The sequence below is a fragment of the Durio zibethinus genome, chromosome 6 (assembly GCF_047325235.1).
Source record: "Durio zibethinus cultivar Kanyao isolate XHJ-2024 chromosome 6, ASM4732523v1, whole genome shotgun sequence".
NCBI lineage: Eukaryota > Viridiplantae > Streptophyta > Magnoliopsida > Malvales > Malvaceae > Durio > Durio zibethinus.
This window is the reverse complement of record NC_143167.1, coordinates 4,678,693-4,704,949: the sequence shown is the minus strand read 5'-3', so window position 1 is coordinate 4,704,949 and position 26,257 is coordinate 4,678,693. Positions and strand designations below refer to the sequence as shown.

Below are 26,257 nucleotides of genomic sequence, written 5' to 3'. Positions count from 1 at the left end.
CTTCAACTAATTATTTAACTATATATATTTTATTAACGAGTGCCTTTAAGCTTCTTTTAAGATTAGTTAATATTTTATTTTATTAAATATGATAATTATAATAAATATATTGATTTTTAATGCATTACAATACTTAATCAAAAGATATCTAAAAAAGCATTGGAAAGAAAAGTATATAAAACTTTTGTTAATTTTATTATTGTTAAAGGTTTTTTTAGGTGCTGACAAAAGGAAAAGACATTGATGTAATTAATTTAAACAAAGAAAGCAACAGCCAACGTCACAGTGCCCACAACTACCTGGCAAAGACAAAGGAGTTGAGTTTAATATTAATCAATTAATTAGCTACTACAAGACACACACAGAGAGAGGGAGAGAGAGAGAGGATAAGAATGAATAAAGAAAGTGGAACAGACATGCACAATCACAATTCACGACTGGCAAAGTGATGATAGAGAGATTTGTGAAAATGAGAGGCCATCGTTTTATAATTTGAGCCCACCACCATGTTTATTGCCTGTCGCCACCTCTTGTCAAATTCAGCTGCCCAGGGCGGCTATGCAGCCGCCTCTTCTCTTTTCTTTAATTTCTTTTTTTTTTCCCTTTCTGAAGACAATTTAACTACTATTACTATACTATTACGAATTTGTCAAACTAATTGGGTAAAAGATACTATGGCTAGATGTATACTATATGCTGACAGACTACATAAAATTTCCCTACTTTCGCACTAAGTATTACGTACAATATTCCGCATGTATGTACGTATACATATACACTTCGATTTATGAGTAGTAATCATAGAATAGTAGCCATCAAATGAAGCTTGACATACTACTAATTTAAATTGGAATTGGATTCTTCTTCTTCCCACCCCCTCCGGCCAAAAATGTAAACGTCATCTAATGCCATGCATCCTGGTTTTTGGATGTCTGCCATCTCCTCTTTGTAGGACCTACCCTTTACGTCACAAAACATTGTTGCGTAACTCTTCTTATCTTTATTCCACTGAGAAACCATTTCCACCTTTAATTACCTTATTGGACAACTGGTCCTGGATACACATTTTTTTCATTCCCCCCAACGACTCCGTCGTCAAAAATTTAAGATTGATTCATCATTTATTTCTCTTTGGTTTGATATTATTTGGTTCTCCGATCATCTGTTGAGTTGCTTTATCAAATTCTACCAAGTCGTTCTTCAATTCTTTCTGAGAGATTCTTTCTCATTATCACCCAAAAATAATGCTACCAACAAAGAACAGCCACAAATTCTTCAAGTTCCGGACCCCATCAGTCTTGCTCAATATTCTCATTCTCTCAATTCTTTGAATTAATCACCAACAAATATTCATTATCGATCTCACTACAATTCTTGGCAAAATTATTGCAGTAATTTTCCAAGAAAACTGGTAAAAGGATTAATTAAGGTGTCCCAACATTTTTGCTTTCTTCAAAATTGTCAAATGCTAGCTTACAAGAAGTACGACTTCTCACGTGTGACCGTCGAAATGGCATGGATAATGCTAAGGATTGACTACTCCAGGCTCTGTTGGCTCCTCTTTGGTGTTTTCTCTTATGAAAATCATGAAGGAAAGCCCCGAATTTAGTTTAGAGTATCATTAATTTTTCTTGCCTCCAGCCTACCTATTACGCATAAACTGCCTAACTACCCTTGAATACAATCTTATATAATTTGTTTTTTTAATTTACACGGACGTCTATTCCTCCAAGTTTCAAGATTTTCAGGCCTATACCAGCCAGAAACGTTTTTCCGCATAGCTCAAAACATGTATACAAAGCACTTCGATGGACCCAAGGTGGAGCAGAAGCATGGATCATACGCTGAAACGGATCCTTCTGGTCGATACGGTCGAGTAAGTTGGAAATTCATATCTTTCTAATAACTCTTTTTTCTCTATGTCCGTATCCAGGTACATGGATGGTTGTTCCAGCATGCAAAAGTTTTCTACATCTTGCTGATTTCATAGAAACATCTTTCTTTTGAAAAGCTTTAAAATATTGTTAAATTCAATAAAAAATCTGTGTTATCCTTATAATTAATTTATTATAAAATCATGGAAACATAAAGATTTGCCAATAAACTTTGTGATTTAATTTACTGCACAGTATAGTGAAATATTTGCTTAATTTCCTCCCACTACCAGAATCAGATTGGTTTCTGATTTGCTTAAACAAGTCTCAGGGTCGCTGTTGAAAAAATGGTAGCATGGAAAAGTTCATGGAAAAGTTCAACATTTTTCATGTCATGAGCAAGTTGATGGCCTATGACTATGAGTGGATTAACATATATAATTGTATGCAGAGAACAAAATTATATTTAAGGCTTTTACTTCAAAATAAGTAAATCAATAATGTTTCAGCATCACCTCACCCGATAGAGCTCTTGGGTACAGTGACAGGCGATTAAGTCATGATAAGTAGGATCAGATGTGCTACAGCTTAGTGGGTGTTTTTTTTTTTTTTTCCATTCCTTTTTACTCATTGGGTTATTGGGTTCTTTGGTTGGTAGAATTACCTGATCACTTTTGAGATTTAGAGATTCATTGATTAATTATTGATGAGGTATATAAAAGAAAATTGATTATGCTTGTTTCCAACAGTTTGAAGAAGTTCTTGGCAAAGGTGCAATGAAAACGGTGTACAAAGCAATTGATGAGCTCCTCGGAGTGGAGGTAGCCTGGAACCAGGTAAAACTCAACGAGATGTTCCGGTCGCCAGAGGATCTGCAGAGGCTGTACTCAGAAGTTCACCTGCTTAGCACCCTCAACCATGACTCTATCATAAAATTCTACACCTCCTGGATCGATGTTGATCGCAAGACTTTCAATTTCATCACTGAAATGTTCACTTCAGGATCTCTCAGAGAGTAATTCTCTTTCTTACTCGTAATTTTGCCAACTCTTCTAGTCTATCGAACCCCTGTAATTTCGTACTCATAGCTCTTAAACAAAACAAGTAATACTTCTGAAACCAGTCTTCCATTTGATTTAATGCAACGATAAAATTGCTAACAAGTAACAACTGGTTATAAATCTGCAGATACAGGAAGACATATAAACGAGTAGACATCCAAGCCATTAAGAATTGGGCTCGCCAGATATTGCAGGGTCTTGTACATCTGCATGGTCATGACCCTCCTGTTATCCACAGAGACCTTAAGTGTGACAATATATTTGTTAACGGCCATCTTGGACAAGTCAAGATTGGTGATTTAGGGCTTGCAGTGATTCTCCGGGGATCCAAATCAGCCCACAGTGTAATAGGTACCATTTCCTTCATAATTAGCTGGTAAATGTTACATAAACTCTACAGTGGCCATTATTTATGTTTCAAAGTTTTTGACTCCAATGTTGACAGGCACCCCTGAGTTCATGGCACCAGAATTATATGAAGAGGATTACAATGAACTTGTTGATGTCTACTCTTTTGGCATGTGTGTGTTAGAGATGCTTACAACAGAATATCCATATAGTGAATGTGCCAATCCCGCTCAAATTTACAAGAAAGTGACCTCGGTATGGTCCAGTTTCAATGTCAGTATTAATAGTCGTATCACTTAATTGGAGTTTGACATGCATGTCACTTCCTTTGTTCAGGGGAAGCTACCAGGAGCATTTTACCGGATTCAGGACTTGGATGCGCAGAGATTTATTGGAAAATGTCTAGTCAACGCTTCTAAGAGATTATCAGCAAAAGAACTATTGCTTGATCCATTTCTCACTACTGATGAAGCTGAACTCTCACCCATGAAGAGGCTTAGGAGTCCAAAGCCCTTTCTGAATGAAAGTGAAATGCAGAAACTGCATCTGAATGCTGATCCACCAAGAACAAACATGACAATCACAGGGAAGCTTAATCCTGAAGACGATACCATCTTTCTTAAAGTGCAAATAGCAGATACAGAGGGTAGGATCTGGCCCTATTTTTGAGTTAGTAAAGCAATATACTTATTTTTCCATCTCTGCATTATAAAGTATGAGGAGAATCCTATTTCAGCACATTGGCCATATCATGATCAAACTACTGTAATCTTTGCATGTAATTTAGTGGTTAAATTATGATAATTTGAATGCTGCATATTTTAGGCAGCAAATAAATGTAAACACAAATGAAGGATATCTAAAATTTAGCTCAATGTTTTAGTCCGCTGGCAAGCAATCTAAATTCTGCAACTGCTGGCATCAATTGTTTGAAAAGCGGTTAATCATTCTTATCCATTCATACGGTATTTTCTTGCAGGTTCTACTAGGAACATATATTTTCCCTTTGATATTGTAAATGATACACCATTGGATGTGGCAACCGAAATGGTGAAGGAGCTAGAGATAACCGATTGGGATCCACTTGAAATTTCAGAAATGATTGATGGTGAGATTTCTGCTTTAGTACCAGCATGGAAAAAATCAGAATTTCCTAGGCATGAGGCCTACAATACATTTAATTACCAAGAAGATGATGATGATGGGTCTCATCATCCATTTTACTCTTTATCCTCCTGTTCTTCATCCCAAGTGTCACTGTCTGGCTTGATGACACAAGGCTGCGAATGGCTCCAAGGTATGTCTTTGCACAATTCTTTGAAGGTTGTGATTGATGTTACATGGTACTCCGTTACATAGTGTGATTGCCTATCATACACCAGATGTTCTGTTGTGGTCGATATGCGCAACAGACAACCACATAAGACTGGTTAAATTGGCTTAATTATCTAAGTTGTGAAATTTCTTTGCCCAGAGCCTGTTGAGAAGTAACTTGGAAATTTTATTAATTATGTCTTGTTACTTTCTAGATAGTTCTGTAGTGTTTCTAGGGGCTCATATTCATTGTTGATCTATGTTCATATACCCCAAGAAAAGGGTAAAATGGATGCTAGGACATCCTTCTTTCTTTTGATATCGACATAATTATTAACTTCTTCAAACTGGTCTGCCACGTCCTAGGTTAACATAAAAATTTTAATGTCAACCGGCGAAAATTGCTATTGCAGATGGTTTGCTTGATGATACCAGCTCTCAGGGCTCTTCACAGTTAGGAACATATTCCAACTTGAGTTACTTCTCTGGAGATGACCACAATCCTGATATGAGCCCTACAACAAGAAGCAAACATCTCAGCACAAGAATTCACAACTCAACAAGATTTTGCCAAGGAGAAAGTTCGAGAAGTGGACCGTCAATAGCTAGGAATTGCTATAACCAATGTAAGGCTTTGGAATCACATGCAAGTTCTAGGTCTAAACATTCGAGAGTGATGGACAACCGAATATTAACAAGGAACCGGTCGCTAGTAGATATTAGGAGCCAACTACTACACCGATCATTGGTAGAAGAGGTGAGTAAGAGACGGTTGTTTAAGACAGTTGGAGCGGTGGAGGATATTGGGTTTCAGGCACCTTGTGAGGTTCCTACAAAAGGGACACAGAGGACTTCAAGGAAGAATTATCTAAAATCCTAGCTCTCACAAATTTTACAGGTCAAATAAAAGGAGTGATAAAAAAAAATGCTCCACTCAGTGGTTGGATTGACCTCTTATATATGTGGTAATCAGGGTGGTTAACTCTCTGTATCCCATAGACAAGTGCGTGTAGTACCACTGCCGCAAGGGATTTGAGTGTACATCGGATTATAGGTAGTTTTAGATGGAATTCAGTGTAAATATTATATCTTTGTAAAAATAGAGCCTGTTTCAAAATAAGTTACGAACAATGATGTAACATTCTCTTTCATTACCAACGCCTAGCATGATGGAGATGGAAATTGTTGTCCAAAAGAGAGAAATTATGTGCAAATCCATTTCTTAAACAAATGTTACTAGCACATTTGTTGTATGGAAGCTTGCGAATTCAACTGTTATTATATTCTAGGATTTTTTTTTTTACTAAAACTTCTCCTTGAACGTTCTAAGCTAGTTTACCATTAGACATGCAGAAAAGACTAGTCGATTCTTGTTGATATACGTTGAAGGGGGAAACTTAGATGTTCGATCCGTATTAAGATTCTTTGCCTAATTTCTTGGTTCCACTTCTTGCACATTTCTCCTAAACAGGCGTGAATCCCTAAAGTTAAATGCTTGAGATGATCGTGAAAGCAACAAATATAATTTTAAAAATTCAGATTCAAAAGCTTGAAATCTGCAAAATTGACAGGGCTAAGAATACACTATTTGGCTTGTTCTACATGTGACTATGTCCAGAATCCCTGGCTCGAATGTTTGTCATTGTAACTCAACTTATAGATAGGGAAGGCATTTTCACCTGTACCTCGTGGGTTTCAACATGATCCAATCTCTTAGGATTAAATTTTTTTTTTAATTAAATATAAAGTCAGATCGGGTCGAGTGAAAAAAAATAAATTAAAATCGGATCAGGTTTAAGGTAAAATTTTAGGTTAATCAAATCCTACTCGACTCGATATATATAAAAAAATTATTTTTAATTAATTAATAAATTTTATATTTATATTAAAAATAATATTTTATTAATTTTATGTCAAATCGAATCATATATAATTTTATATAATATTGAATCAAATTGAGTTCGATTATTTTATATATGTAATCGGGTTGAATTCTGGTTCGGAACCGGTAAAAACCTTCTCCTTCCCAATCCATTGTCATCCATACCTATGGACGTCTGCAAGCAAAAACGGTGAAACCAAATGATGAACTGCAGCATGCTTAAGTAGAGTCAAATATCATACTCACAAGATTAAACTGTAGAGATTTTTGTATACCAGCTTCATGGGTTCAATTGTCTGCCAAAAAGTATTCCTTGGGTGCTCCCTTCATAATTATGCTTTCCCCCCTTTTTCTCCAAAAGATAGCTTTCTTTTCAACTTTGTTTATGCTATGATGGTAACTCTCATGCAACTTGCGGTGACAGCAAAGGCTTTCTTTATTGTTTTAGACTTTAATGCGGTAGCAGAACAAGGAAATATGGGATAGAGAGACTGGGACATTAAAATTTCTAGATTTCTGAAAGAAATATGTCCTGAGAGGTATTTCAGCAAGAGAAGAGACGCATTAAGTACAAAATCATGATATGGCTCTGAAAGAGCTAAATGGCTGGTTTTTTTATTTTTTTCATTTTTTCTGGGTATGCAAAGGTTAATGGCTGGTTGGCTACTCCCAATCCTCATGTGGTCCTTGATTACTTTCAATGGCATTTGTATATAATGCCCTGATGGTCCTTATGCTGTGCTAGTTCGATTTAAAATTTCTTTCCACGTGATGTTTGTCCTTACAGAGGTTCAAAATCCATGCCACGTCCGATGTCCCTGGCCAATGGAAACTCTCTCTTAGGCCTTCGATCGGCATATAGGTTAAAATCAGTGATTTTTTTTTTCATAACGCCCTTTGGAAGTGTAAATTCAATCTAGGACCTGTTTTTATAGTCTGATTTGGAGGAAACAAGCTCCTTTTGTTTTATTATTCTATTCACTGTTTTAAATTGCATCCTATCATTCATCCAAATTTGCTTTTCTGGATTCTCTGCCAGTACCAGAAGCAGGCTCCCAAGTTTTTCCAAAATCACTCATAAATTATTACCATATGATTGTTGTACGATTGGCAAGGTAGATTAGTATTTACTAGCCTGAAGAAAAATTGCTAGACTGCAATGCTAGAGCCTACATTTGGTGCCTTTTCATAAAAAATACGACAATCCTTTTCATTCCACAATCATGAAAAACCTTGAAATCTACTACACCATTTCTGAATTCTAGGTGGAGCATACTACTAAAAGTTAGATGCACAGTAACAAACAAACCCTAAATCATATAGTAGTATCAATTTTAGAGACTTTGAAAGAAACGAGAGACAAAAGCATGCATCTCTCTCGAGTTGTTTGTCTTTTCTTCAAGTAATTTTTGCTCCTTTGAGTTCCTGTGCAGCTACACACCCAAGATCGGCATGGGATGGGAACCAACCATTCCATGTGGCAAGTTCAACAAGTCTAAGAGACAAGCAAGGTGAAAACTGAAATAGAGGCTTCATAACATTTACAAAAAACTTAATTAAAATATAATAATCATTTAAATTTAAAATTTAATTCAATTAATTGGTAAAATTATATAAATAGCATTCAACAGTTTTTGAATTTATATTCAACGGTTGCAACATTTTTCTTTATCCCTACACTATGGACTCTATTATACCCAAGCAATAAAGTGGGCCTCTAGAGCCAAAAGTTGGAAGAGCCACCTATTTTTGCTAAAGAGTACTAATTATTATTTATCATAGCATCAGAAATGTCGGTGGTCCTGCTTTGTGTTGTGTATCATGCCACAAAGCTGCCATATTTACAACTACTACAACGATTTATTATGATTCCCAATCTCATGAAAGGCGATGATGGTTTTTGCCATAGATTATTTAATACATTATAGCGGTAATATATTTATTGGATTCTGACTTACCAGCTTAGTTTAGTTTGTGACAATTGGATAAGAAGATTGTGCTAGAATAGATGTGTAATGGTTGAACCTTTTTTATCATCTTAACCGTCTTAGTATTGTGCTTTACAGACAAGGTAAGCCCTACCATTAGCAGACTGATCACTTCCATATGCTAAAGCCTTAAAGTGTCTCACATATCCCTCAGTGCCTAGCCTCCCTTCAGCTTTTTTATAACAAAGGATCAACTTTAGACAAGATTGGAGGCCTAAAAACTGCCTCTTTACTCATAGCAGTCTAAGCTTTTGGGACAATCAATTTCTTTTACAACTTGACTGCATAATTTGTGGACCTATGCTCTTCTTTTTGAGAAGAGCTGTCGATCCCGCGGATTTGAGCTGGTTTCTTTTCATACTAGAGCTTATATATATCATCTATATATGTCTCAAGGCGACTAATCAGAACTGGATTACCTGTTCATCAAATTGGTAAGAACATTCTGAAACTTAATCTGACATTGGGGGGATAAGAATCTGAACAATCAGTTTAACTTTGAAATCGAATTTAAATAAACTTTAGTAACAACTAACAAGTAGCCAAGTAAATTATGGAGTAATTCCTCATTAAATATGGACGTAATCTCAATCAACCAACTTACCGGAATTGCTAAGTCTTTTTTTTTTTTTTTTTACAGAATACCACTTAAAGACAACATCTTCGACTAGTTGCGTGATCTTAAAATACTTTTATCATGCTTAATAATCATGGTTTTTTTTTAACATAATTATGAGATTTTTCATTATGATCCAAGAAGTGGCTAGTGGCTACTTCTGTTATAATTATGCTTTGCGACTAAACTATCACAGCATGCATTGAGCATTCATTGACTCCACAACAGAAGAGTCTATGCAAATCCACCAAACTCATGCTAAAACAGTTCTCAGTCCTGTCAACAGATTACTTGAAGCATTTGAATATCATATGAACAGAGAAGGTGAAAGTAATATGAAGCTGACTCATCATCATTAGCGAATTTACCTGTAAATATTGATAATCCTGCTTAATCAGAATACTGAAAGTAATCAACATAAGTCAAAAATGAGAAAAAAAAAAAGTTGAAAACAGAGAAGTCAACAAAATGCAATGATATTAATCTAGGAATTTTACAAGCGTAGGTTAGTCATATCAAGCCAGATTTGCTCGAAGGCCTTAATGATAATATCATGGTATTGATTAGAATTGAGTGAAAGATAACAAGCAAGTAGATCTTCCAAATCCTTCGATGCCCGGATGTTATTCTCCACAATCATCTCAACCATTGAATCCCTGAAGTCTCTTTGTGGATCAAGCGAAAACTTGACGACTGCAAAACTTTCTGCAGTGCTTCTATTCCTAGACTTTAAGTACGTACTTTGTGACATGCTCTTTCTCGCACACGCTTGAATCTTCTTGCTAGCAATTTTTGGAGAATTTGCCCGAAGCTTTATTCCAGGAGAATTAGCAAATGATTTTCTGACAAGAGGACAATTCCTTGGCTCTTGTTGAGTCGTAATGCTCTCTTCTTTAACAATTTTGACAGAAAGAGATCGGCGTGCTTTAATCTCCTCTAATCTAGATGAACACCTCATCAACTTGGTGACTTCATCTGCCTTTTGATTGGACTTTGGTCGCTTTGTCAATATTGGAGGAAGCTCTAGTTCAGAAATTGCGTCAAGTCCATCTACCTTGTCGAATTTCCTCGTATAAGACTCGTTACTCATGTCGATGATGATATCATTAGTTGAAGAACTAAGTTTACAGTTGTAAGAATTCGAGTATGAGCCTGGCAGATTGTACGACTGAGGAGAAGCGAAAAAGTCATCATCCTCTGAGTCTGATAGGAGAGACTCGGGTTCAGGGGAACTTTCGAATGGAGAAAGAGAATAGTCAGGAGACTGAGTAAGAGTAGAGTTGGTCGGGACTGAGTTAAGTATGGCATGACAGCTAAAACCAGCAGAGACAGAGGAGACGACTCTGGGAGAAGGCTTGTAAACGGTTCTTCTTCTGTCTCTTCTCTTCAATGATTTTCTTGGTGGATCAGAAAAACGACTGGCCGAGGCTTCAATACTTACAGGTGAATTGTGGAATCCGCCAGCTTTGAAAGGTTCGTTGGTGAAGTAATAGGAGTATCTTGGCTTAGAATTGTGGGGTTTTTGTGACGTTGAAGATGATGAGGGGGGTTTCTTCTTCAGGGGGTGAGAGCTGTAACGTTTTCGGGTTTTGCTCATGTCTTTGAGCTTGTAAAACCAGGCATTTGGTATCATATCTGAGAACCTGAACTTGTAATTACCCATCTTAGATAGAACTCTTTCTTTGTCACTTCACCTGGAGACCCTTCTCATTCCCTGCATCTCTCAGACTTGGTTTGTGTTTCCTTTCCCCTCTACTTAATTTTAATGCATGAGAATAGAAGTTTTTACAGATGGAAACTGTAGAGACAACAAGTATAGAAACAAATGCTTAGTTTATGCAAGGTAAAAATACAGATGGGCCCCCAACTAGAAAAGTCAAGCATGAAAGCCAAGCTCATATCGAGAAGGGTATTATGTAATAAGATGATTTCTTTTTTGCCCTTCTCATTAAATCATCATATGGCGTTATTATCAGGAATCATTTATGGATGGTAATTTCTCGACAGCAAGCAAGCGTCACAGTCTCTTTTTTTTTTTTTTAATTTAAAAAATATATTTGTTTATTTTGTGTTAAATAGTTTTTAGTTTAAAAAATATATTTATTTGATGAAAAAATATTTTTATTTATAAATATAATAACATTTTTATAAATCCAAAACCATTTCACCTCTTTCCGACGCTTTTAGGGTAATTTTATGTTTTAAGGCTTTCTATCCACAGACTTAAGCTAACCAATTTTTCATTTTTTTTGTTGATTCTTCAGGAATTATCAACTCCTCATTCGGGGTCCTCCCTCTTCTATTTATAAAAAGTGGTTTTCCAATGCAACAATGGTAAACATTGAAGAACCATTTGTTTTTGTTTTTGGCCAATTGTCTACAAGTGTTGTTACTTCCCATAATTCCCTCCTCCCACGAATGATGAAATTCCATGTCTTTTCCACCTCTTAATTACCAGCTGGCCCACTTGCCCGGTGCTGGACATTCAGTTACTTTTCCTCTCCAAACTCTTGGTGAAGAGAGCATGAGCTGGGGATGCTAATCGTGCCATACTTTGTCATTCCCTTTCAGACAGCTGCCCACAAATTGAATGCTAAATGCATTGTGGTAGTTAATAATGTTTTTTTGAGGTGGTCTCAGCAACTAAACCATAGACTGAGAGACTGCTACGTACGTCTCTCCTATCCAAAAGAAAAACCAAAAAAAAAAAAAAAAAAAAGTGGTTGATTGCATTAATGTAAAGCAATGCAAATCTACAATTGAGAATTTCAATAATAGTTTATATTAGAATTAGATCTGCATTTTGTTAGGAGATAGTTTTTTATTTTTTGAATTATATTTTAAATTTGAAAGAAGTAAAATTTTTTATCAAATTTAAATAAATGACAACATATGAATATAAATATATTTTTTAATATAAATTATTTTAATTATATATAAACATAATATTTATTTAATTAAGATATTAAATAATATTTTTATTAATATAATACTTATATATAAATATAAATTAAATAAATATTAAAATATACTCTTTTATAAATATCAAGGAGGATCAAGGCAAAACATTAAATAAATATTAAAATATACTCTTTTATATATATCAAGAAGGATCAAGATAAAACATTTCAAACTCGATCCTAACTTAATTTAAATTATTCAAAGAGGTAAAATTTAACCCAATACTTAATTTTTTTTAAAAATCATATTGATTAGATAATGGTAAATTGAAATTCATCAGATATAGGTTATTTCGCCATTCTCAAATTCATTGATTTTTTCTTTATAAAATTTATCTAATAAATACAATTTTAAAAAATAAAAAATGACAAAAAAATAAATGAAATGATATATGAATTTATTAAATTAAGATATTAAATTTTTTTTAATAATATATAAATATAGAACAAGATAAATAATAAAATAAAATTTGTATATATTTCAATATTGAAACGTAACACCTAAAATCTTAATCTAATTCGAGTTTGATTAAAATAAAACTCAACCCAATAATCTTGAATTAAAAAAAAATATCAATTGAATCAAGGTAAATTGAAACTTATTGGATACAGGTTATTTTGTCATCTTTATCTCAATTAACTTTTTTATTATACAATTTTATCTAATAAAAAGAAAAAGTTAAAAAAATAAATTAAAAAACAAAAAAAAAGAAGAAAAGTATCACGTGGACACTCGAAATGGGATAAAATATTTTAAATTTGTATCCAACTCGAGATATATCAAAGTCAAAATGTAGCACCCAAAAACTTATTCTAACCTGAGCTTGATTTAAAAAAAAAAAACCTTAACCTAATTATCCTAAAAAAAAAAAGAAAGTGTATTAATTAAATTGGAACGAATCGAAATTTATCGAATATAAATTATTTTATCAATTTTATCTCAATTGATTTTTTTTATTAAAAAATTTATCTAATAGAAAGTAAAAAGAAAATTAAAAAAAATAATAAAAACCTTAAAAAAAAAGAAGATGTCACGTGAACACAAACAAAGTAAAATACCTTAATTTATCTCCAATCAAATAAAATAAAAAAAAAAACTCCTTCTGATCTCAATTTAATAAAAAACACTTATATTGGATTGATATGAATCAAAATTAATCAAATATGAATTATTTTATTATTTTTATTTTCATTAATTTTTTTATAAAATTTATTTAATAAAAATAAAAATAATTAATTAATTAAAAATAAAAATAAAATTAATAAAAAAATAAAAATAAAATAAAGAACAGACTACGTCAAGTGTACACCTCTTTTCCATTCTCTACAAAAGCTGTGTATACATAAAAGTTATATATATATATATATATATAGGAAATACCTGTAACAGGAATGAATGATTTGATTTATGTTTCTTCTTTAATGACTGTGTCGTCAGCCCACTCCCAGCCCCCTCAAACAACCCAATACCTAATGTTGATAGCTGGTAGCTAGCTAGATCTAGGCGACAGTAACGGCTTCTCAAGTTTAGATACGTCCAAAGAGTCTGGGAGGACGTGAAAGGCAAATCATCAAGTATTCGTTGCAGAATTATGATCAGCGTGTGTTGAACTTGGAACTCAAAATCACGTATATGGAGTGAATAGAGACCATGCATGCATGGGCTAGAAGAAAACTCCATCATCTCGCTTATATTCAAATTTCTCGATTTCGATGAAGAAGATTTTGCTAAAATCATTGAGGTATGGGTTTCAATTGGAACAAATCGAGGAAAGTATGGTTTAAAGGAGATGAGAAATTAGTGGCATGCAGCAAAAGAGTAATAAAATAAAATAAAGTTACGTACCCTAGCAAAGACACAAGCTGTTGATTCAATCAAGAATGTCCTCTTTCTGTTAGGGAGACAGGTGGATCGTAGACTGAGAACTAACAGTTGTAGATGTTCCCTTGGTGTGGCATGACATATATAGGTTAGTGTTGGACAAAAATGCAATCCAATAAATACTTTATTCTAATTCTAATAATAGTTCTTCACGTAAACAAGCACCGAAGATTTAGGTACTTAGCGTTGAAACCCAACTCCATCCATATCCAGTCACAATTTCAGTATGGGTTTCCATTTTTCTGTAACCTGTTAAGACTCTATCGTATATAACTACGTACCATAAATATTCATTTGATGAAACTGTATTTTTCATGTCTAAATTTATAAGATTTTTAATTGAATTTTTCAATGTTTTCTTAACAATGATCTGTTTCTGGTTTATGAAATTTTCCATTTAAAATGATTGGATAGTTTGATAAATCTTATGAAATAGATTAAGTATACAAAATTTCAATTGATTTGAATAAATTTTTATATTTGTTTAAAAGTCATGACAAAATTTTTATCATTTAATAGTAATCACTTCTCAAATATATATATATATATATAGATCAAATTTTGCATGTAAATATTATTTTTAATCATAAATTTATTTTCATATTCTTTAATAATCATAAAGTTTTATCAATTTGAATTCTCGGTTTTTAATTTTTGATATAAGAAAAAACTTATTGTGGTATAATAAAGAATCCAATCTTGAGACATAGGCAGAGGAGGGTATGGGTAACGACTGTGACTGTCACATTTTGAAGGCAACAAATTCTAACATTGTGAGCAAGTACCAACTAAATAAATGGAATTGGCAAATCGCAGCTTTGTGCTCCCTGAAACGTAGAAAAGGATGCCAGCCTGAGAACACGGCAGAACCCACACACACACACACATATTGACTTACATGAGCAGCCCCTACCCTATTGGATTTCAAACATCATCTTACTAAGGCCCGCTTGATTACTTGACTGCTATTCAGCTCGGTTTTCTTACAAGTAGTAGCCCAAGCCCCAACCCCATGAATCTGACTCCTTCAATAAATAACATTTATAACTACTGAATGGCAAATTGGCAAAGGCCATAGCCCATAGGCTATAGCCAGCAAAAATAATAATATCTCCTGATGGCAACCAAACAGAAGTAATTTCATTTCCTTGAAGAAGTCTACCTACTTTTATTATACTAGGTAACTAATAGTTGTACCAAAAAAAAAGGGTTATTAGTGTGAGTTGACTAAACATCAGCTATGGGGAATATCAGTCAGCGTGGCTTTATCAGGCTCCTGAGTCCTGCCGGTTGTGACAATTTGACAAACTCTCCAAGAGGTATCATAATCATATACTGAATATTAGATTTTTGTTTTTCTTGGGGAGGTTGGAACTTCTGGCTTGTTGGATTTGGCATGAGTTCTTCTTCCCGAAAGTCCATGTCGAAGATAGTGGAGAGCCTGACCAACTGATGAGAGGCCTTTCCTCAATGCACGGCAACATAGTTGATGGAGTTCCACTTTGATTACAACAACCCCAAAACGTGAACCCCACTGCCACCACAAGTCCCCACCACACCATACAAAAGAGAAGTACTAGCAGCCGAACAACACGACTCCAAACCCAACAACAACAGCAACAGCAACAGCGCCTCTTTCTCAATAACTAACATCCTTCCTCAACAATCTCTGCCTCTTGTTTGTTATCCAATGAAGTTGCCTTCTCAAAGCTAATTACCAGCTTCCCTCCAGAAGAAATCATAAGCCACCAAAGCTACCATCCCTCCCGCTGCGTTCCTTCAAAATTAAGCACTCTGCTATCAATCATTACAAACGAAAATGAAAGCATTAATTGCCTTCAGATCCAAGCTTTTCAACCCATGCAGAAAACTTCTTCGAATCTTCAGGTTCAAGCTCAAAATGCCAGTATTTATAAGAGCTCTTAGAACCCGTCCTCGTCAGGCCAAAGTCAGAAAAGCTCCTAAAAAAAGTCCTACTTCTGCATTACTATCTGTTTTTCGCTCTCTAAGAAAGTCCAGAAAGATGGATAAACTAGTAGAGCTTCGAAGCTTTTCCGAGGCAGGGCACGATAGGCTGCTCTTCCCCTCACCACTTACAGCATCTTATACGAGGGTTGGAGGTTCCAGTAAAAGGGAATCGTCTGGTTATGATGATGTGGAAGATGCATGTAGGAGTTTTGAGAATTATTTAGTTGAGATGATTGTTGACGAAGGGAAAGTGAGCGATTTAATGGATGTTGAAGAGCTCCTATATTGTTGGAAGAACTTGACATGCCCTGTTTTCATTGATTTGGTTTCTCGATTCTATGGCGAGCTATGCACAGACTTGTTTTCCGCTGATGATGATGCTGACAATGTTGATAGTCCCTAGTAACTCTTCTGTCTAACGACTACTTTTTCTCTTATGTTTCAAATCTGACCCCGCCCCCCCTCTTTTATCCCTCTTCTCAGCTAGTTGCTCATATTTGTAATACAAGTACATAAACAAAGAAAATAATGTGAAGAGCACATTTATTTGTCAATTTTGTGCTAAGACCGTTGTCTGTTCTTTTTTTTTTTTTTTTATAGACAACCAGGCCTAGATTTAATTGTGGTAGCAGAAAACACAATCTGAACTACAATATCACAAATTGGCCAAAAAAGACAAGAACTATAATATCAGAAATAAGAACAAAATTTAAAAACCATTGTGCTAGAAAGATAGCATGTCGTGGAGCGACCATATAGTCATGGCAATGTTATTTTGCAAGGGGCTTCAATCAAGTAGTTATCTTGCAATTAAGCACGAGAGCATGTTTTGAAACAGTGAGAACATAAGACGTTGATACCTGAATACGAAGTTAAATGAATGGAATCATAATAAACATTGGACTGAATAATATCAGAGTACCAGCAGCAGACAATAATAGAACTGAACCAAAATATGATAGCATCATTGGAGTAGATATCTATTTACAGTTCAAAGGGGCATATAACACGGTTTTTTGCAACTAAAGGTGGGAGATGTAAAGACTCTGAGCACTTGAGTTCATTCCGTCCATATCCTCTTAACATTCAAAAGCAACAAGGTTCTCAAATACCTCCCGCTAAGTATTAACATACTCAACACTGAAAATGATCAGCGTCTACGAATTGGCTAATTTACTACGAAAGATAAACCCGAGATCTCACCACTTTCTCTCCAATTCTAAACCCAGGCATGACTGTTAACTGAACCCTTTGAGTAGTCTGTCCCTCATCAGAATCCACCGGGCCTCCTCTGTCTTGCACAATAGAGTACATGTAAACGTCCGAGAATTTGCTTCCCCCTTTGACAACAAATATTTTTGCTTCAGGATCGAGTGAGCAAGCAATCCCACGTAGAACCCATACCCACTTCGCCATTTTCACAAAGATCTCGTAGAATGGTGTCCGTGGATGCTTTCCACTCAATATAAAGTTCCTCTGATCCATATTCCCAAAGAATGACATTTCCATCATAGGATGAACAACTAAAAGATACTTTTTTCTACAAAATTTTGCAAATCCTGAATTTGGATTGTCTATAAGAGCATCAATTGGATCATCGAACTTCATTATATCATTGATATTATTGGAATCAAGCAACATTCCATGAAACATTCTCCACGCAATGTAAGCTTCAAATGCATACTTCTTGTGGGATCTCCTGGCATATGCAACTCCATCATCAATTGACTTTGCTGCGAGGTCTAAATCCCACCCTGAAGCCATCATCAAGCTAATCAATGGCTTTGCAAAATCATGAATGGACTTTGCTGCTGCTTCAAAGCTGTTCTGAAACATGGTAACGTCCAGAACCCTAGCATTTTTTCTCTCCACTCTTCCCCTTCTTATTATCTCCTCCAGCTTTGAATTTCTGAAGGCCAAATCCTGGAGTTCTTGTTTCAAGCGGACAATCTCCAAGTCCTTGGTTTTATTTTCAGACTTTAAGTTCTCTAACAGCCTCTCGTTAACTTCAACTTCTGATCGCAGAAATTCCAAGGAAGACGAATCAAGCTTCGATTTTTTTAATTGCTTCTCTTTGTATGCATGCTTAATCTTGCAAAGTGTTTCAAGATTAGATACGACAAGTTCATCAGTAGCTATAATCTTGGCCGGGTCATAGGGAATATGAGCTTCCTGAAGCTGAACATAAGCTGATTTTAGTGCAGAAACAGTGTCAAATAACTTCAAGATCTCTGCCTCACCAAATATATTCCTTTGGAAGGAAACAGCAGCTGGCTGGGGATGTATTTTCTCGCCATCGCATTCAGTTTCTTCAGTATTATCACTGCTATCCTCGGCAAACGAGGCACTATTCTTGCTTGAGGTTAAAGGATTTTCAGCAGAAAAAACACCAATGGATCTCAGCTTGTAGAGTTTGACAAATTTGGATACTAACTCGGATATGTTTGAAGGGGGTTTAGTGCCGGTATATTCCATTCCTCGAGAGATCAGAGCCTAAGCTGATAAAGATAGAAGACTGACGGATTGTTTGGGCTGGACAACAGAAAGTAAATTTCGAACTATAGACAGAAATGGAGTTTAAAAAAACATATCATGATATTAAATGTATACAGTGAACATAGGAGTCCCTAGAAGAAGAGAGATTTCCGGAAAAAGTCCCTTAAAACCCTGGTAGCGGCAAGAAACAGCCGAATTAAGGAAACGAAGTAGGGTTTTAGATTAGATTAGCATTGATTAATTAATGATTAAAGCCAAAGGTTTGATTAAAAGCATTATACTTATCTATACGTATAGACCACAGAACCGTACTAAGATTGGAACCCAACTGATATGTTCAAACTGATAGAAGCATTATACCCAACTAAAAAACGAAAAGAACAATATCAAGAGTTATAGCAGAAATGCTTGGAAGAATGATTGATATTGATATTAAAAGCTACCAAAGAAAAGATTAGCATCAAGGTCCAAAGTCCAAACAAAATAAAAAAGAAGAATCGAAGCAACGACTTGTTGACTAGGAAACAGCAGAAAGCAAAACAAAAACTTTGTCACATCCAGAAGCTGAACATAAAATAGTTAAAAAGAAGGAGAAGAATGCAGAGATGAAAGTAGCAAAGACAAGTTTTACAAACCTTAAAACGTTTTTTCTCCGTTTCTCAAGTTGTGGCTTTGGAACATAAACAGGGAAACAACAAAACAACGTTTGGATTAGCGAAAGGAAAACAGAAGAGCCCCACTAAAGGTTCTTGAAATTGCAGCTTAACGACAACGTTTTGGGCATCTCCGATCACTGCACTCTGCAGACAGACAGATAGTACTTGTAAAAATCAAAGTCTTGTTATCGGTGCTAAGAAAATATTATAGTAATTATTTCTGGGGAACTGGAGCCAAAGCGGGAATCTGTGGGTGGCAGAAAGCTCTGCTGCACAGAGAGAGAGAGAGAGAGAGAGAGAGAGAGAGAGAGGGGCGTAGAGTGTGTTCTATTTACCATACTATAGTTGTAATAAATAGAATTAATTAACAAACTTCGGAGAGTTGTTGTTTTCTTCTTTGTCAGAAGTTGTGATTTCGAGGGAGTCGATTAAAACTAAAACTAAAAGTAAGAATCAAGTGTAAATTACCCAAGCCCAAACAACGATTTTATTCAATTTGTAATTTGTAAATTGATAACCGCACCGCACGCACGCGGCTTTGTTTCTTTTTCTCTGTCAGTGCCACAAGCAACTGAGAACTGGTAAGTGAGAAACAGAAACTAGTCACGTTTATCGAGGTCGAGGGGACAATTACAATCAAGAGAAATACTAAGAAATCTTCAGCCCTTGGAATTTCTTCCATGGTTTGTTGGGCTGCAAATATATCAACGCCAAATCCAAAACCTACTGGGACTCTGAGAGTGGTGTATACATGTATATGAGCCCAAAGACGAATTTCAAAACGCACTTTCTTCTTCTGACCTGTGAGTTACAAACTTACACGTTGCCATTTCAATTACTAATCCGAGTCAGGGACTCCTTTCCATGATAGTTATCACAGCATTCTTTGCCAAAACTAGAGAAACTCATAATTTTTTAACTTAATGATACCAACTTTATTTAGGATGCCGAAAGTTAAAATCCCCTTGTTTGGCTTCCTGGTGGTTGCATGGATAGCTAGAGGCCAAAACAAAGATTGTGGCTCTTCTCCTTGGAGGAAATTAATTACCCTTTTTTTATTAGTACGCAGATCTTGGAGTGTGGTTAATTGGGGCTTCAACTGGACTTCTGGATCCAATTCTTCCCTAGCAATGCTTGCAAAAGATAAATTGTATAAAAGAAAATGGATTTGAAGGGAATCTTCCTAAACTAAATTGGTCAAAGAACTTAAATATCATGAACTATTAAAACCTTAAAACTTATAAAATCTAACATTTTTCACAAGAATTTAAATATCATCAAGCTTTGGGCTGGGTCGTAACCATTAGACAGTTCTTCAACTGTTCCTCAACATACGACAATAAACTGAGTAACGGGACTCGTGTGTTCAGTACCCCTTAACTATTTGAATTTTTGGTTTAATCGATCCGAAAGAATTTTCGAAGCTCACGTATACGAACACTGTAGTAGATCAAATTACAGCTCCATGCCCCATCTGTCGCAATCAAAAAATGGACTGTCAGCTTTATTCAAGTTGAATAATTGACAACGTCTGTCAGGGTGGAATACTGCCTGCATCTGTCACTTTCACATTTTCCCCATCACTGTCAAACTTAAGCTTTGGTGGGGTAACGGTCAATTTTGAGTTTGAATCATTAATGGCGAGGAGGAAGAAGAAGAAGAAGAAGAAGAATGAAGGGAAACCATGGGAAACAGACAGGTCTCTTGTTTGCTAGGAAGATTAGGCAAGAGCCTTAGAATTTAGAAGTCCTTTAGATAAGAACAAAAGCATAATAACAAGCTAGTGCAGAGACTTTCCTTTTCTCCACATCATATCTCTGTATAGACTAGATTTCTTCATCCCCACGCTTACAATAACTTCAATACTATGGACACTCAGTCTCAGGAGTCAGGCAAGAGAACAAAACATGGACCGTGATATTTCATCCAAGTGTCCTAATTTCTTAGAACGAGTCTCCCATTTCCCCAACCCCACTAAAATGATAGACACGACGTAGTAAATATTATGCTTTCCATACCTTCTCTTGACAAATTTGCCATATGGTCTTCAAACTAATAATAACAAGGGATTGTTTGAACAGAAAGACTACATTTGGAGAGGCTATTTCAGTCCAGGAAATTTCTGTGCTGGGAAATGAAATGAGAGTGGCTGCTTCTGCCACACTTGAACTCATTAGTTGGACGATTGATCTTGACCCTTGCATCAGCTTATTAGCAAAAGCTAAACATATAGGGCCCACATGTCCATTTTTAATCCACAACATAGACATTCCAGGAGAGAGTACGGGTGTAACTTTTTTTCCCATTATGTAACGCTACTCTTTATTGCTTCCTTCAAATGGCAAAATTTAGCACATGTAACTTTTAATTGTCACAGGCACCTTTAACTTGAATAATAGGATACTCCGGTTTCCTTTTCAAAAGAATGTAACACATTAATAGATCAAATTACTCAAGTTTATTATGATGCGGTTGGTTGCTTTCAAGATAATCTTTCCCCTTTTGCCTGAGTAACTGATTACAGCAACTTAACATAATAAAGACAAGTCTTGATTTTATTTTTTTGCCGTAACTAGGTAGTAGGGGTCATAGTAATTTGCAAGATATCCCCTGACCTTCGAATCACCCTTTCCCTTAAGGGAGGACATAACCAGCTGATCAGCTAGAGCCTGTTGCTTTGAAATATGATCACTTAAGTGATAATCAAGTACGGTATGTATCTATGTATGTATGTATAAGAGTAATGCAATTAAGTTTATACCATGTATCCTTCAAGGTAGGGTAACGTGCTATTGGGGGTAAAATCATGGGTCATGACTCATGACTTAATGACAATGTTGAGAGGAAAATATCAACTGGAAATAAGAATTGCTAAAGATGGTTAAAATTTGACCCATTCTTGGAATTTTAGCTAAAAATTGGTAGCAGACAGAAAAATTCACTGAAAGTGTTATTTGACGTTGGAAAATCTGGTCTGTGTAGTTGAGAATATTCTAAAGTTCGCTTGGGTAAATTAAATGTTCTCACTCTGTGAAATTAAAAGCCATCCGGAAGGAATTGAAGAGTGGGTGAATGAAGAGCATGTGAAGTGCATTCCTTGGAACTGAGTCTGTCTTGGATATGGTACAGCGAAACCTGTTGACAAACATTTGCCGTTTTCTTACATAATATTGTTTGAATTCTTTGTCCATACTTCCTTGCCTTTGGAATCTATGAATACATTGATAAAGAGTAGACAGGAACTTGATCAGTGGCTGCCAAATCCTAGTCCTTTTGTGCCCCTAAGGGTTATAAATCAACTGCTTGGGATGCTTGAAAAATTTTCAGAATTAGGGTAACTCTCGTCTTCAACGTGGTCAGTGTTTGAACTTCAACAGCAATTTCATTTTAAATTGTGTTAATTTTTAGCATTGCTATGAATGACACTAGTATTACAAGATGTATGGTAAGTAGTTGAAATTAACTAGAGCAACAGGAAGAATCTGCCAGAGTAATTTTGTGAAACAGGAATTTTTCCAAGTACCAAAATATTCTAAAGCAGCTGAGACCCCATTGGTGGTTGAATCGATAGTAACTCAATCATTCTTGTCCACAGATGGATCCAAAACATATCTATTAATTTCATACTCGGTTATGGTCTGATTAATTAAGCGTTAATTTCTCTCTTTTCTGTGCAGTTTATGAGATTATATTCCTGCGTGTTTTGACATTAAAATTGCCAGACTATAAATTGGTGGTGCAAAGTCCGCAATAAAGTGTGAAAAAGAAAAAGAAAAACTCGAAAGCAAGGGAATTAGAGATAAAGAAAGCTTGAAAGAGAGAGAGTGTGTGGGGTTTGGTGCATGAGGAGAGGTGGATTTTGTGGATGTTTATGTATTTCTGAGTTTGGGAATCGTTGAAAGACAGTGAAGAAAGCCTGCAAGAGAATCCAACATCCAAACATGGTAAAGCTTAGGAAGCGACGATCCGAATAGATTCACAATCTTTTTCTCCTTTTCTCTCTCTGATCTCTGCCTGCTAAGACTTTCTTTGCAGCATCAATGTAATAACCCGTACTACATGCCTACTTTTTCCCAATTCCACCACAACTACCTCCGCTTGTAACCTCAGAAGAGATAGAAAGAGAGTTGAAAAGAAGCTGGTGTCTTCAACAACATGAGAATTGAGGTGTTAAGTACTGGTTTGGCATGACAGTTGCATGGAATGTGGGGAATTTAAGCCAAAGATTTTCTGTCTGCATAGCTTGAGAATCCACTTCCAATCTTTGAAGTGCCAACAAAATTTAAAAAAGGGAAAGTCAGGCAGACCATATCTCAAGCTGCTTTTAACTTCTCTTGTTTTTCATGGAGAGGAAGAGATACAGAAAACTGAATCTCAGCCACAAATCTCACTTCCTTTACTGTTTCTCCCTCTTCTTTTTCTCAGTTTGCGCACTGCTTAGCATCATCAGCACTGTCACCACATGTCAACAAGGTATGGTCTTTCCCCTCATTTAAAAAGGAAAAAGAAAACCTTCTATTATATGTAGGGAGATCTTAGCCTATTAATTTCACCTGGGCGCCCGCTCGGAGTCATGGACTCAAATGGGACCTCTGTTAAATACTGCTTTACTGAACAAAATTGTTTCTACTTTCTACTATCTTAACCCTGCTAGAATACCCATGATTACGTATGATAATATATGAATTTGGCTCATTAGCTATAACCCTACATATGCACTCTGTTTTCCGACCGCAGATATCAGGTATCGATATTCTGGTCAAGTTGCAGATGGTATCTGTTTTCAGGTGAGTCAGTTCACTACACCAATTTATGTGCCCTACTTCAATATAGTAGTTTACAATAGTATATGTTTTCAAAGTCTTGCTCAAGAAAAGCAATCTTTCTATGATCTTATAAAATCTTTCATGGACACCATTGTTTGCGGGTTAAATTTTTGTGTAAGGATTGGGGGTTTTACAGAATCACATTGCCATTAATCAGTCAAGAGCAATAAAAAAAAAATCAAATATGGCTGAAATGCGCCAAACGGATGCAGACATTGGCAAGGGACCGCTGCGTTCTGAGCCTTCTGATGCATCGAATCGTCTTCCATTTTTAGGGCATCACGCCAGGAGTGTGGCCCATCTCCAGGAGTAACCATCCAAAAAAAAGAACAAAAAGAAAACCCAACACCAAAGCGCGCGGCAGCATTCGCCATGTAGAATTCTCTTTCTTTTTTTCATGAGTCTCAGGCTCTCAGCAACTCGCGGCACCAGTGTCCAGTGCTTAGCGCTTTGAGCGGAGCCACGTACTCTCTAGGACTAGGTTATGTTGTTCCCTTGAATATTGCTGTTCTCAGAGTGCGCATGGTAGCTGTGCGGATTGATGAAACAGAACCATAGATTTTGCTTTTGGGGGCTTCTTGTGCTAAATTATCAAGTAACCAGTTGTATAAGTTGATGACTAACATTCCACTGTCACAGGAAAATACGGAGAGGAGTAAAAATGAAAAGAGTATGGGGTCGTCTATACCTGTTGACATCCAAGGACTCCCTTCAAGCTTGGCCAGGAGATTTTTGAGTGGACCAGGGTCATCACCTCCGCGGTGCACGTCAAAGTGCGGCAATTGCACGCCGTGCAAGCCTGTTCACGTGCCGGTGCCGCCCGGAACACCGGTGACTGCGGAGTATTATCCAGAAGCATGGAGGTGCAAATGTGGCAACAAGTTGTACATGCCATGATGCTTTTAATTTTGTTTGGTCACACAAATGTGTAGTGCATGTGATGATGGAGGACAATGAAGAGACCATTGCTGGTTTTTACCGTGATGAAAATGTGACTTAAACCAATATAGGGTTTTTTTCTTACTTTATAGTATCTAAGCAGCTGTGGCACATATTATGAGTATGTGTTAATTAACAGACTCAGACCAGCACTATGAAAAATCGCGTCATAACCCTTTATATGAGTATCAATTAATTAGTATATTACTCTAACGTATATCTGTTTTTATATGCAGGTTTCTCTTTAATTTACTCGTGCTTTTTTTAAAAATTAATTTACAATTTTGCTATCAAAAAAATTTTATTTACAACTTTTTTTAGTTTTGTTTTGTATGTTTAGATTATTATTAATTTTTTTTTATTTTAAATTACATGAATATAATTATTTATAAATTTAGCCATTAATAAATCTATAGTATTCATGAACTTAATTAATTGTGATGAATGTATTTCATGTTTTGTATCATTTAAATTTTAAGTTTAAATCTATATATGTTATTGAATGGTATAAATAACTATGAATCTAACTATTTATGAATTTAACCATTCATAAATTTATGGTATTTATGAATCTAATTATTAATTAATATTCTTTTTTTTTATTTTAACTGTTCATAAATTTACTCATGTATAAATCTATGATATTCATGAAATTAATTAATTGTGGATGAAAATAATTCATGTTTGGCACCAATTGAATTTTGAATTTAGGTCATATATACTATATTAAGTAGCATAAATAATCATGAATCAAATTCCAATTGCATAAATCTAACTATTCATGAATTTAGCCATTCATGAATTTATGATATCTATAAAAACAACTAATGGTAGTGTTTAATATAATTTAAACTTAACGTATCTATTAAATAGTACAAATACCCATAAATAAACTATGATTGTTATATTTCATTTTAATTTTTTATGTTTTAATGCATTGTAAAAATATAAATGATTGGTTTTCAAGAAATTAATTTTTAATTTTTAGTTTTTGCATCAACAGAATTCCAATTAAATGAATTTATTGATTTTTTTCAAATAGATTTATTAACATTAAATACTATTTTATAAATAATTATTATTTGTTCATATTGAAAAAAAATTTGTGCTCCGAGAATTTTAACCCCGAAACTGTGGAGGGTTGTTTTGCTAGTTACCATAATATATACAATGAAGCCAAATGGGGGACGATGAACCTCTGATAAATTTGTGACTGCGTGGGAAGCAGAAGAATTTATGGTCATTGTATCAAAACGGAGAAGTTTTGCTTCTCTGACCAAAACTTCGCTGCTCCCAAAGGAGAAAATTTCTGGCTTCGGGAAAAAGCCGTAAAGAGCCTGTTTCTTCATCAGGACTGAACCAATATATTATATATGCAATCAAATTAAGGATATAATGGCATGTTGAGTACATATGATGATAAACAAAATTGGATAAAAAAAATTAT

At 35.3% G+C, this 26,257-nt stretch overlaps 5 protein-coding genes across 6 annotated transcripts; 3 read left to right on the top strand and 2 right to left on the bottom strand.

The window, feature by feature from the left end:
- The first annotated feature begins 1,056 nt into the window (after positions 1-1,056).
- WNK4 (WNK family serine/threonine-protein kinase 4) lies at positions 1,057-5,751 on the top strand. 2 transcript variants are annotated; one of them, XM_089761925.1, is made up of 7 exons: positions 1,057-1,876; positions 2,624-2,889; positions 3,063-3,286; positions 3,381-3,538; positions 3,620-3,929; positions 4,263-4,580; positions 5,011-5,751. In XM_089761925.1, the coding sequence occupies exons 1-7, from the start codon at positions 1,790-1,792 to the stop codon at positions 5,475-5,477; spliced, it is 1,830 nt and encodes a 609-aa protein (XP_089618051.1). In that variant the 5' UTR covers positions 1,057-1,789; the 3' UTR covers positions 5,478-5,751. The 2 variants fall into 2 exon arrangements, with proteins under 2 accessions (XP_089618051.1, XP_089618052.1); XM_089761926.1 differs by having other exon boundaries at positions 2,624-2,908.
- A 3,682-nt stretch (positions 5,752-9,433) lies between these two features.
- LOC111286110 (transcription repressor OFP4-like) lies at positions 9,434-10,885 on the bottom strand. The gene has a single exon (XM_022875910.2). It carries the CDS (start codon positions 10,744-10,746, stop codon positions 9,577-9,579), a length of 1,170 nt encoding a protein of 389 aa, XP_022731645.2. The 5' UTR covers positions 10,747-10,885; the 3' UTR covers positions 9,434-9,576.
- A 4,345-nt stretch (positions 10,886-15,230) lies between these two features.
- On the top strand, positions 15,231-16,436 carry OFP17 (ovate family protein 17). Its single transcript, XM_022876152.2, has one exon. The coding sequence runs from the start codon at positions 15,745-15,747 to the stop codon at positions 16,294-16,296; it is 552 nt and encodes a 183-aa protein (XP_022731887.2). The 5' UTR covers positions 15,231-15,744; the 3' UTR covers positions 16,297-16,436.
- Positions 16,437-16,836: 400 nt separating this feature from the next.
- LOC111284250 (MYB family transcription factor) lies at positions 16,837-19,377 on the bottom strand. Its single transcript, XM_022872974.2, has one exon. The coding sequence runs from the start codon at positions 18,366-18,368 to the stop codon at positions 17,070-17,072; it is 1,299 nt and encodes a 432-aa protein (XP_022728709.1). The 5' UTR covers positions 18,369-19,377; the 3' UTR covers positions 16,837-17,069.
- Positions 19,378-22,802: 3,425 nt separating this feature from the next.
- CHAL (allergen-like protein) lies at positions 22,803-25,023 on the top strand. Its single transcript, XM_022875308.2, has 3 exons — positions 22,803-23,518; positions 23,783-23,832; positions 24,511-25,023. The coding sequence occupies exons 1-3, from the start codon at positions 23,389-23,391 to the stop codon at positions 24,766-24,768; spliced, it is 438 nt and encodes a 145-aa protein (XP_022731043.2). The 5' UTR covers positions 22,803-23,388; the 3' UTR covers positions 24,769-25,023.
- The last annotated feature ends 1,234 nt before the right edge of the window (positions 25,024-26,257 follow it).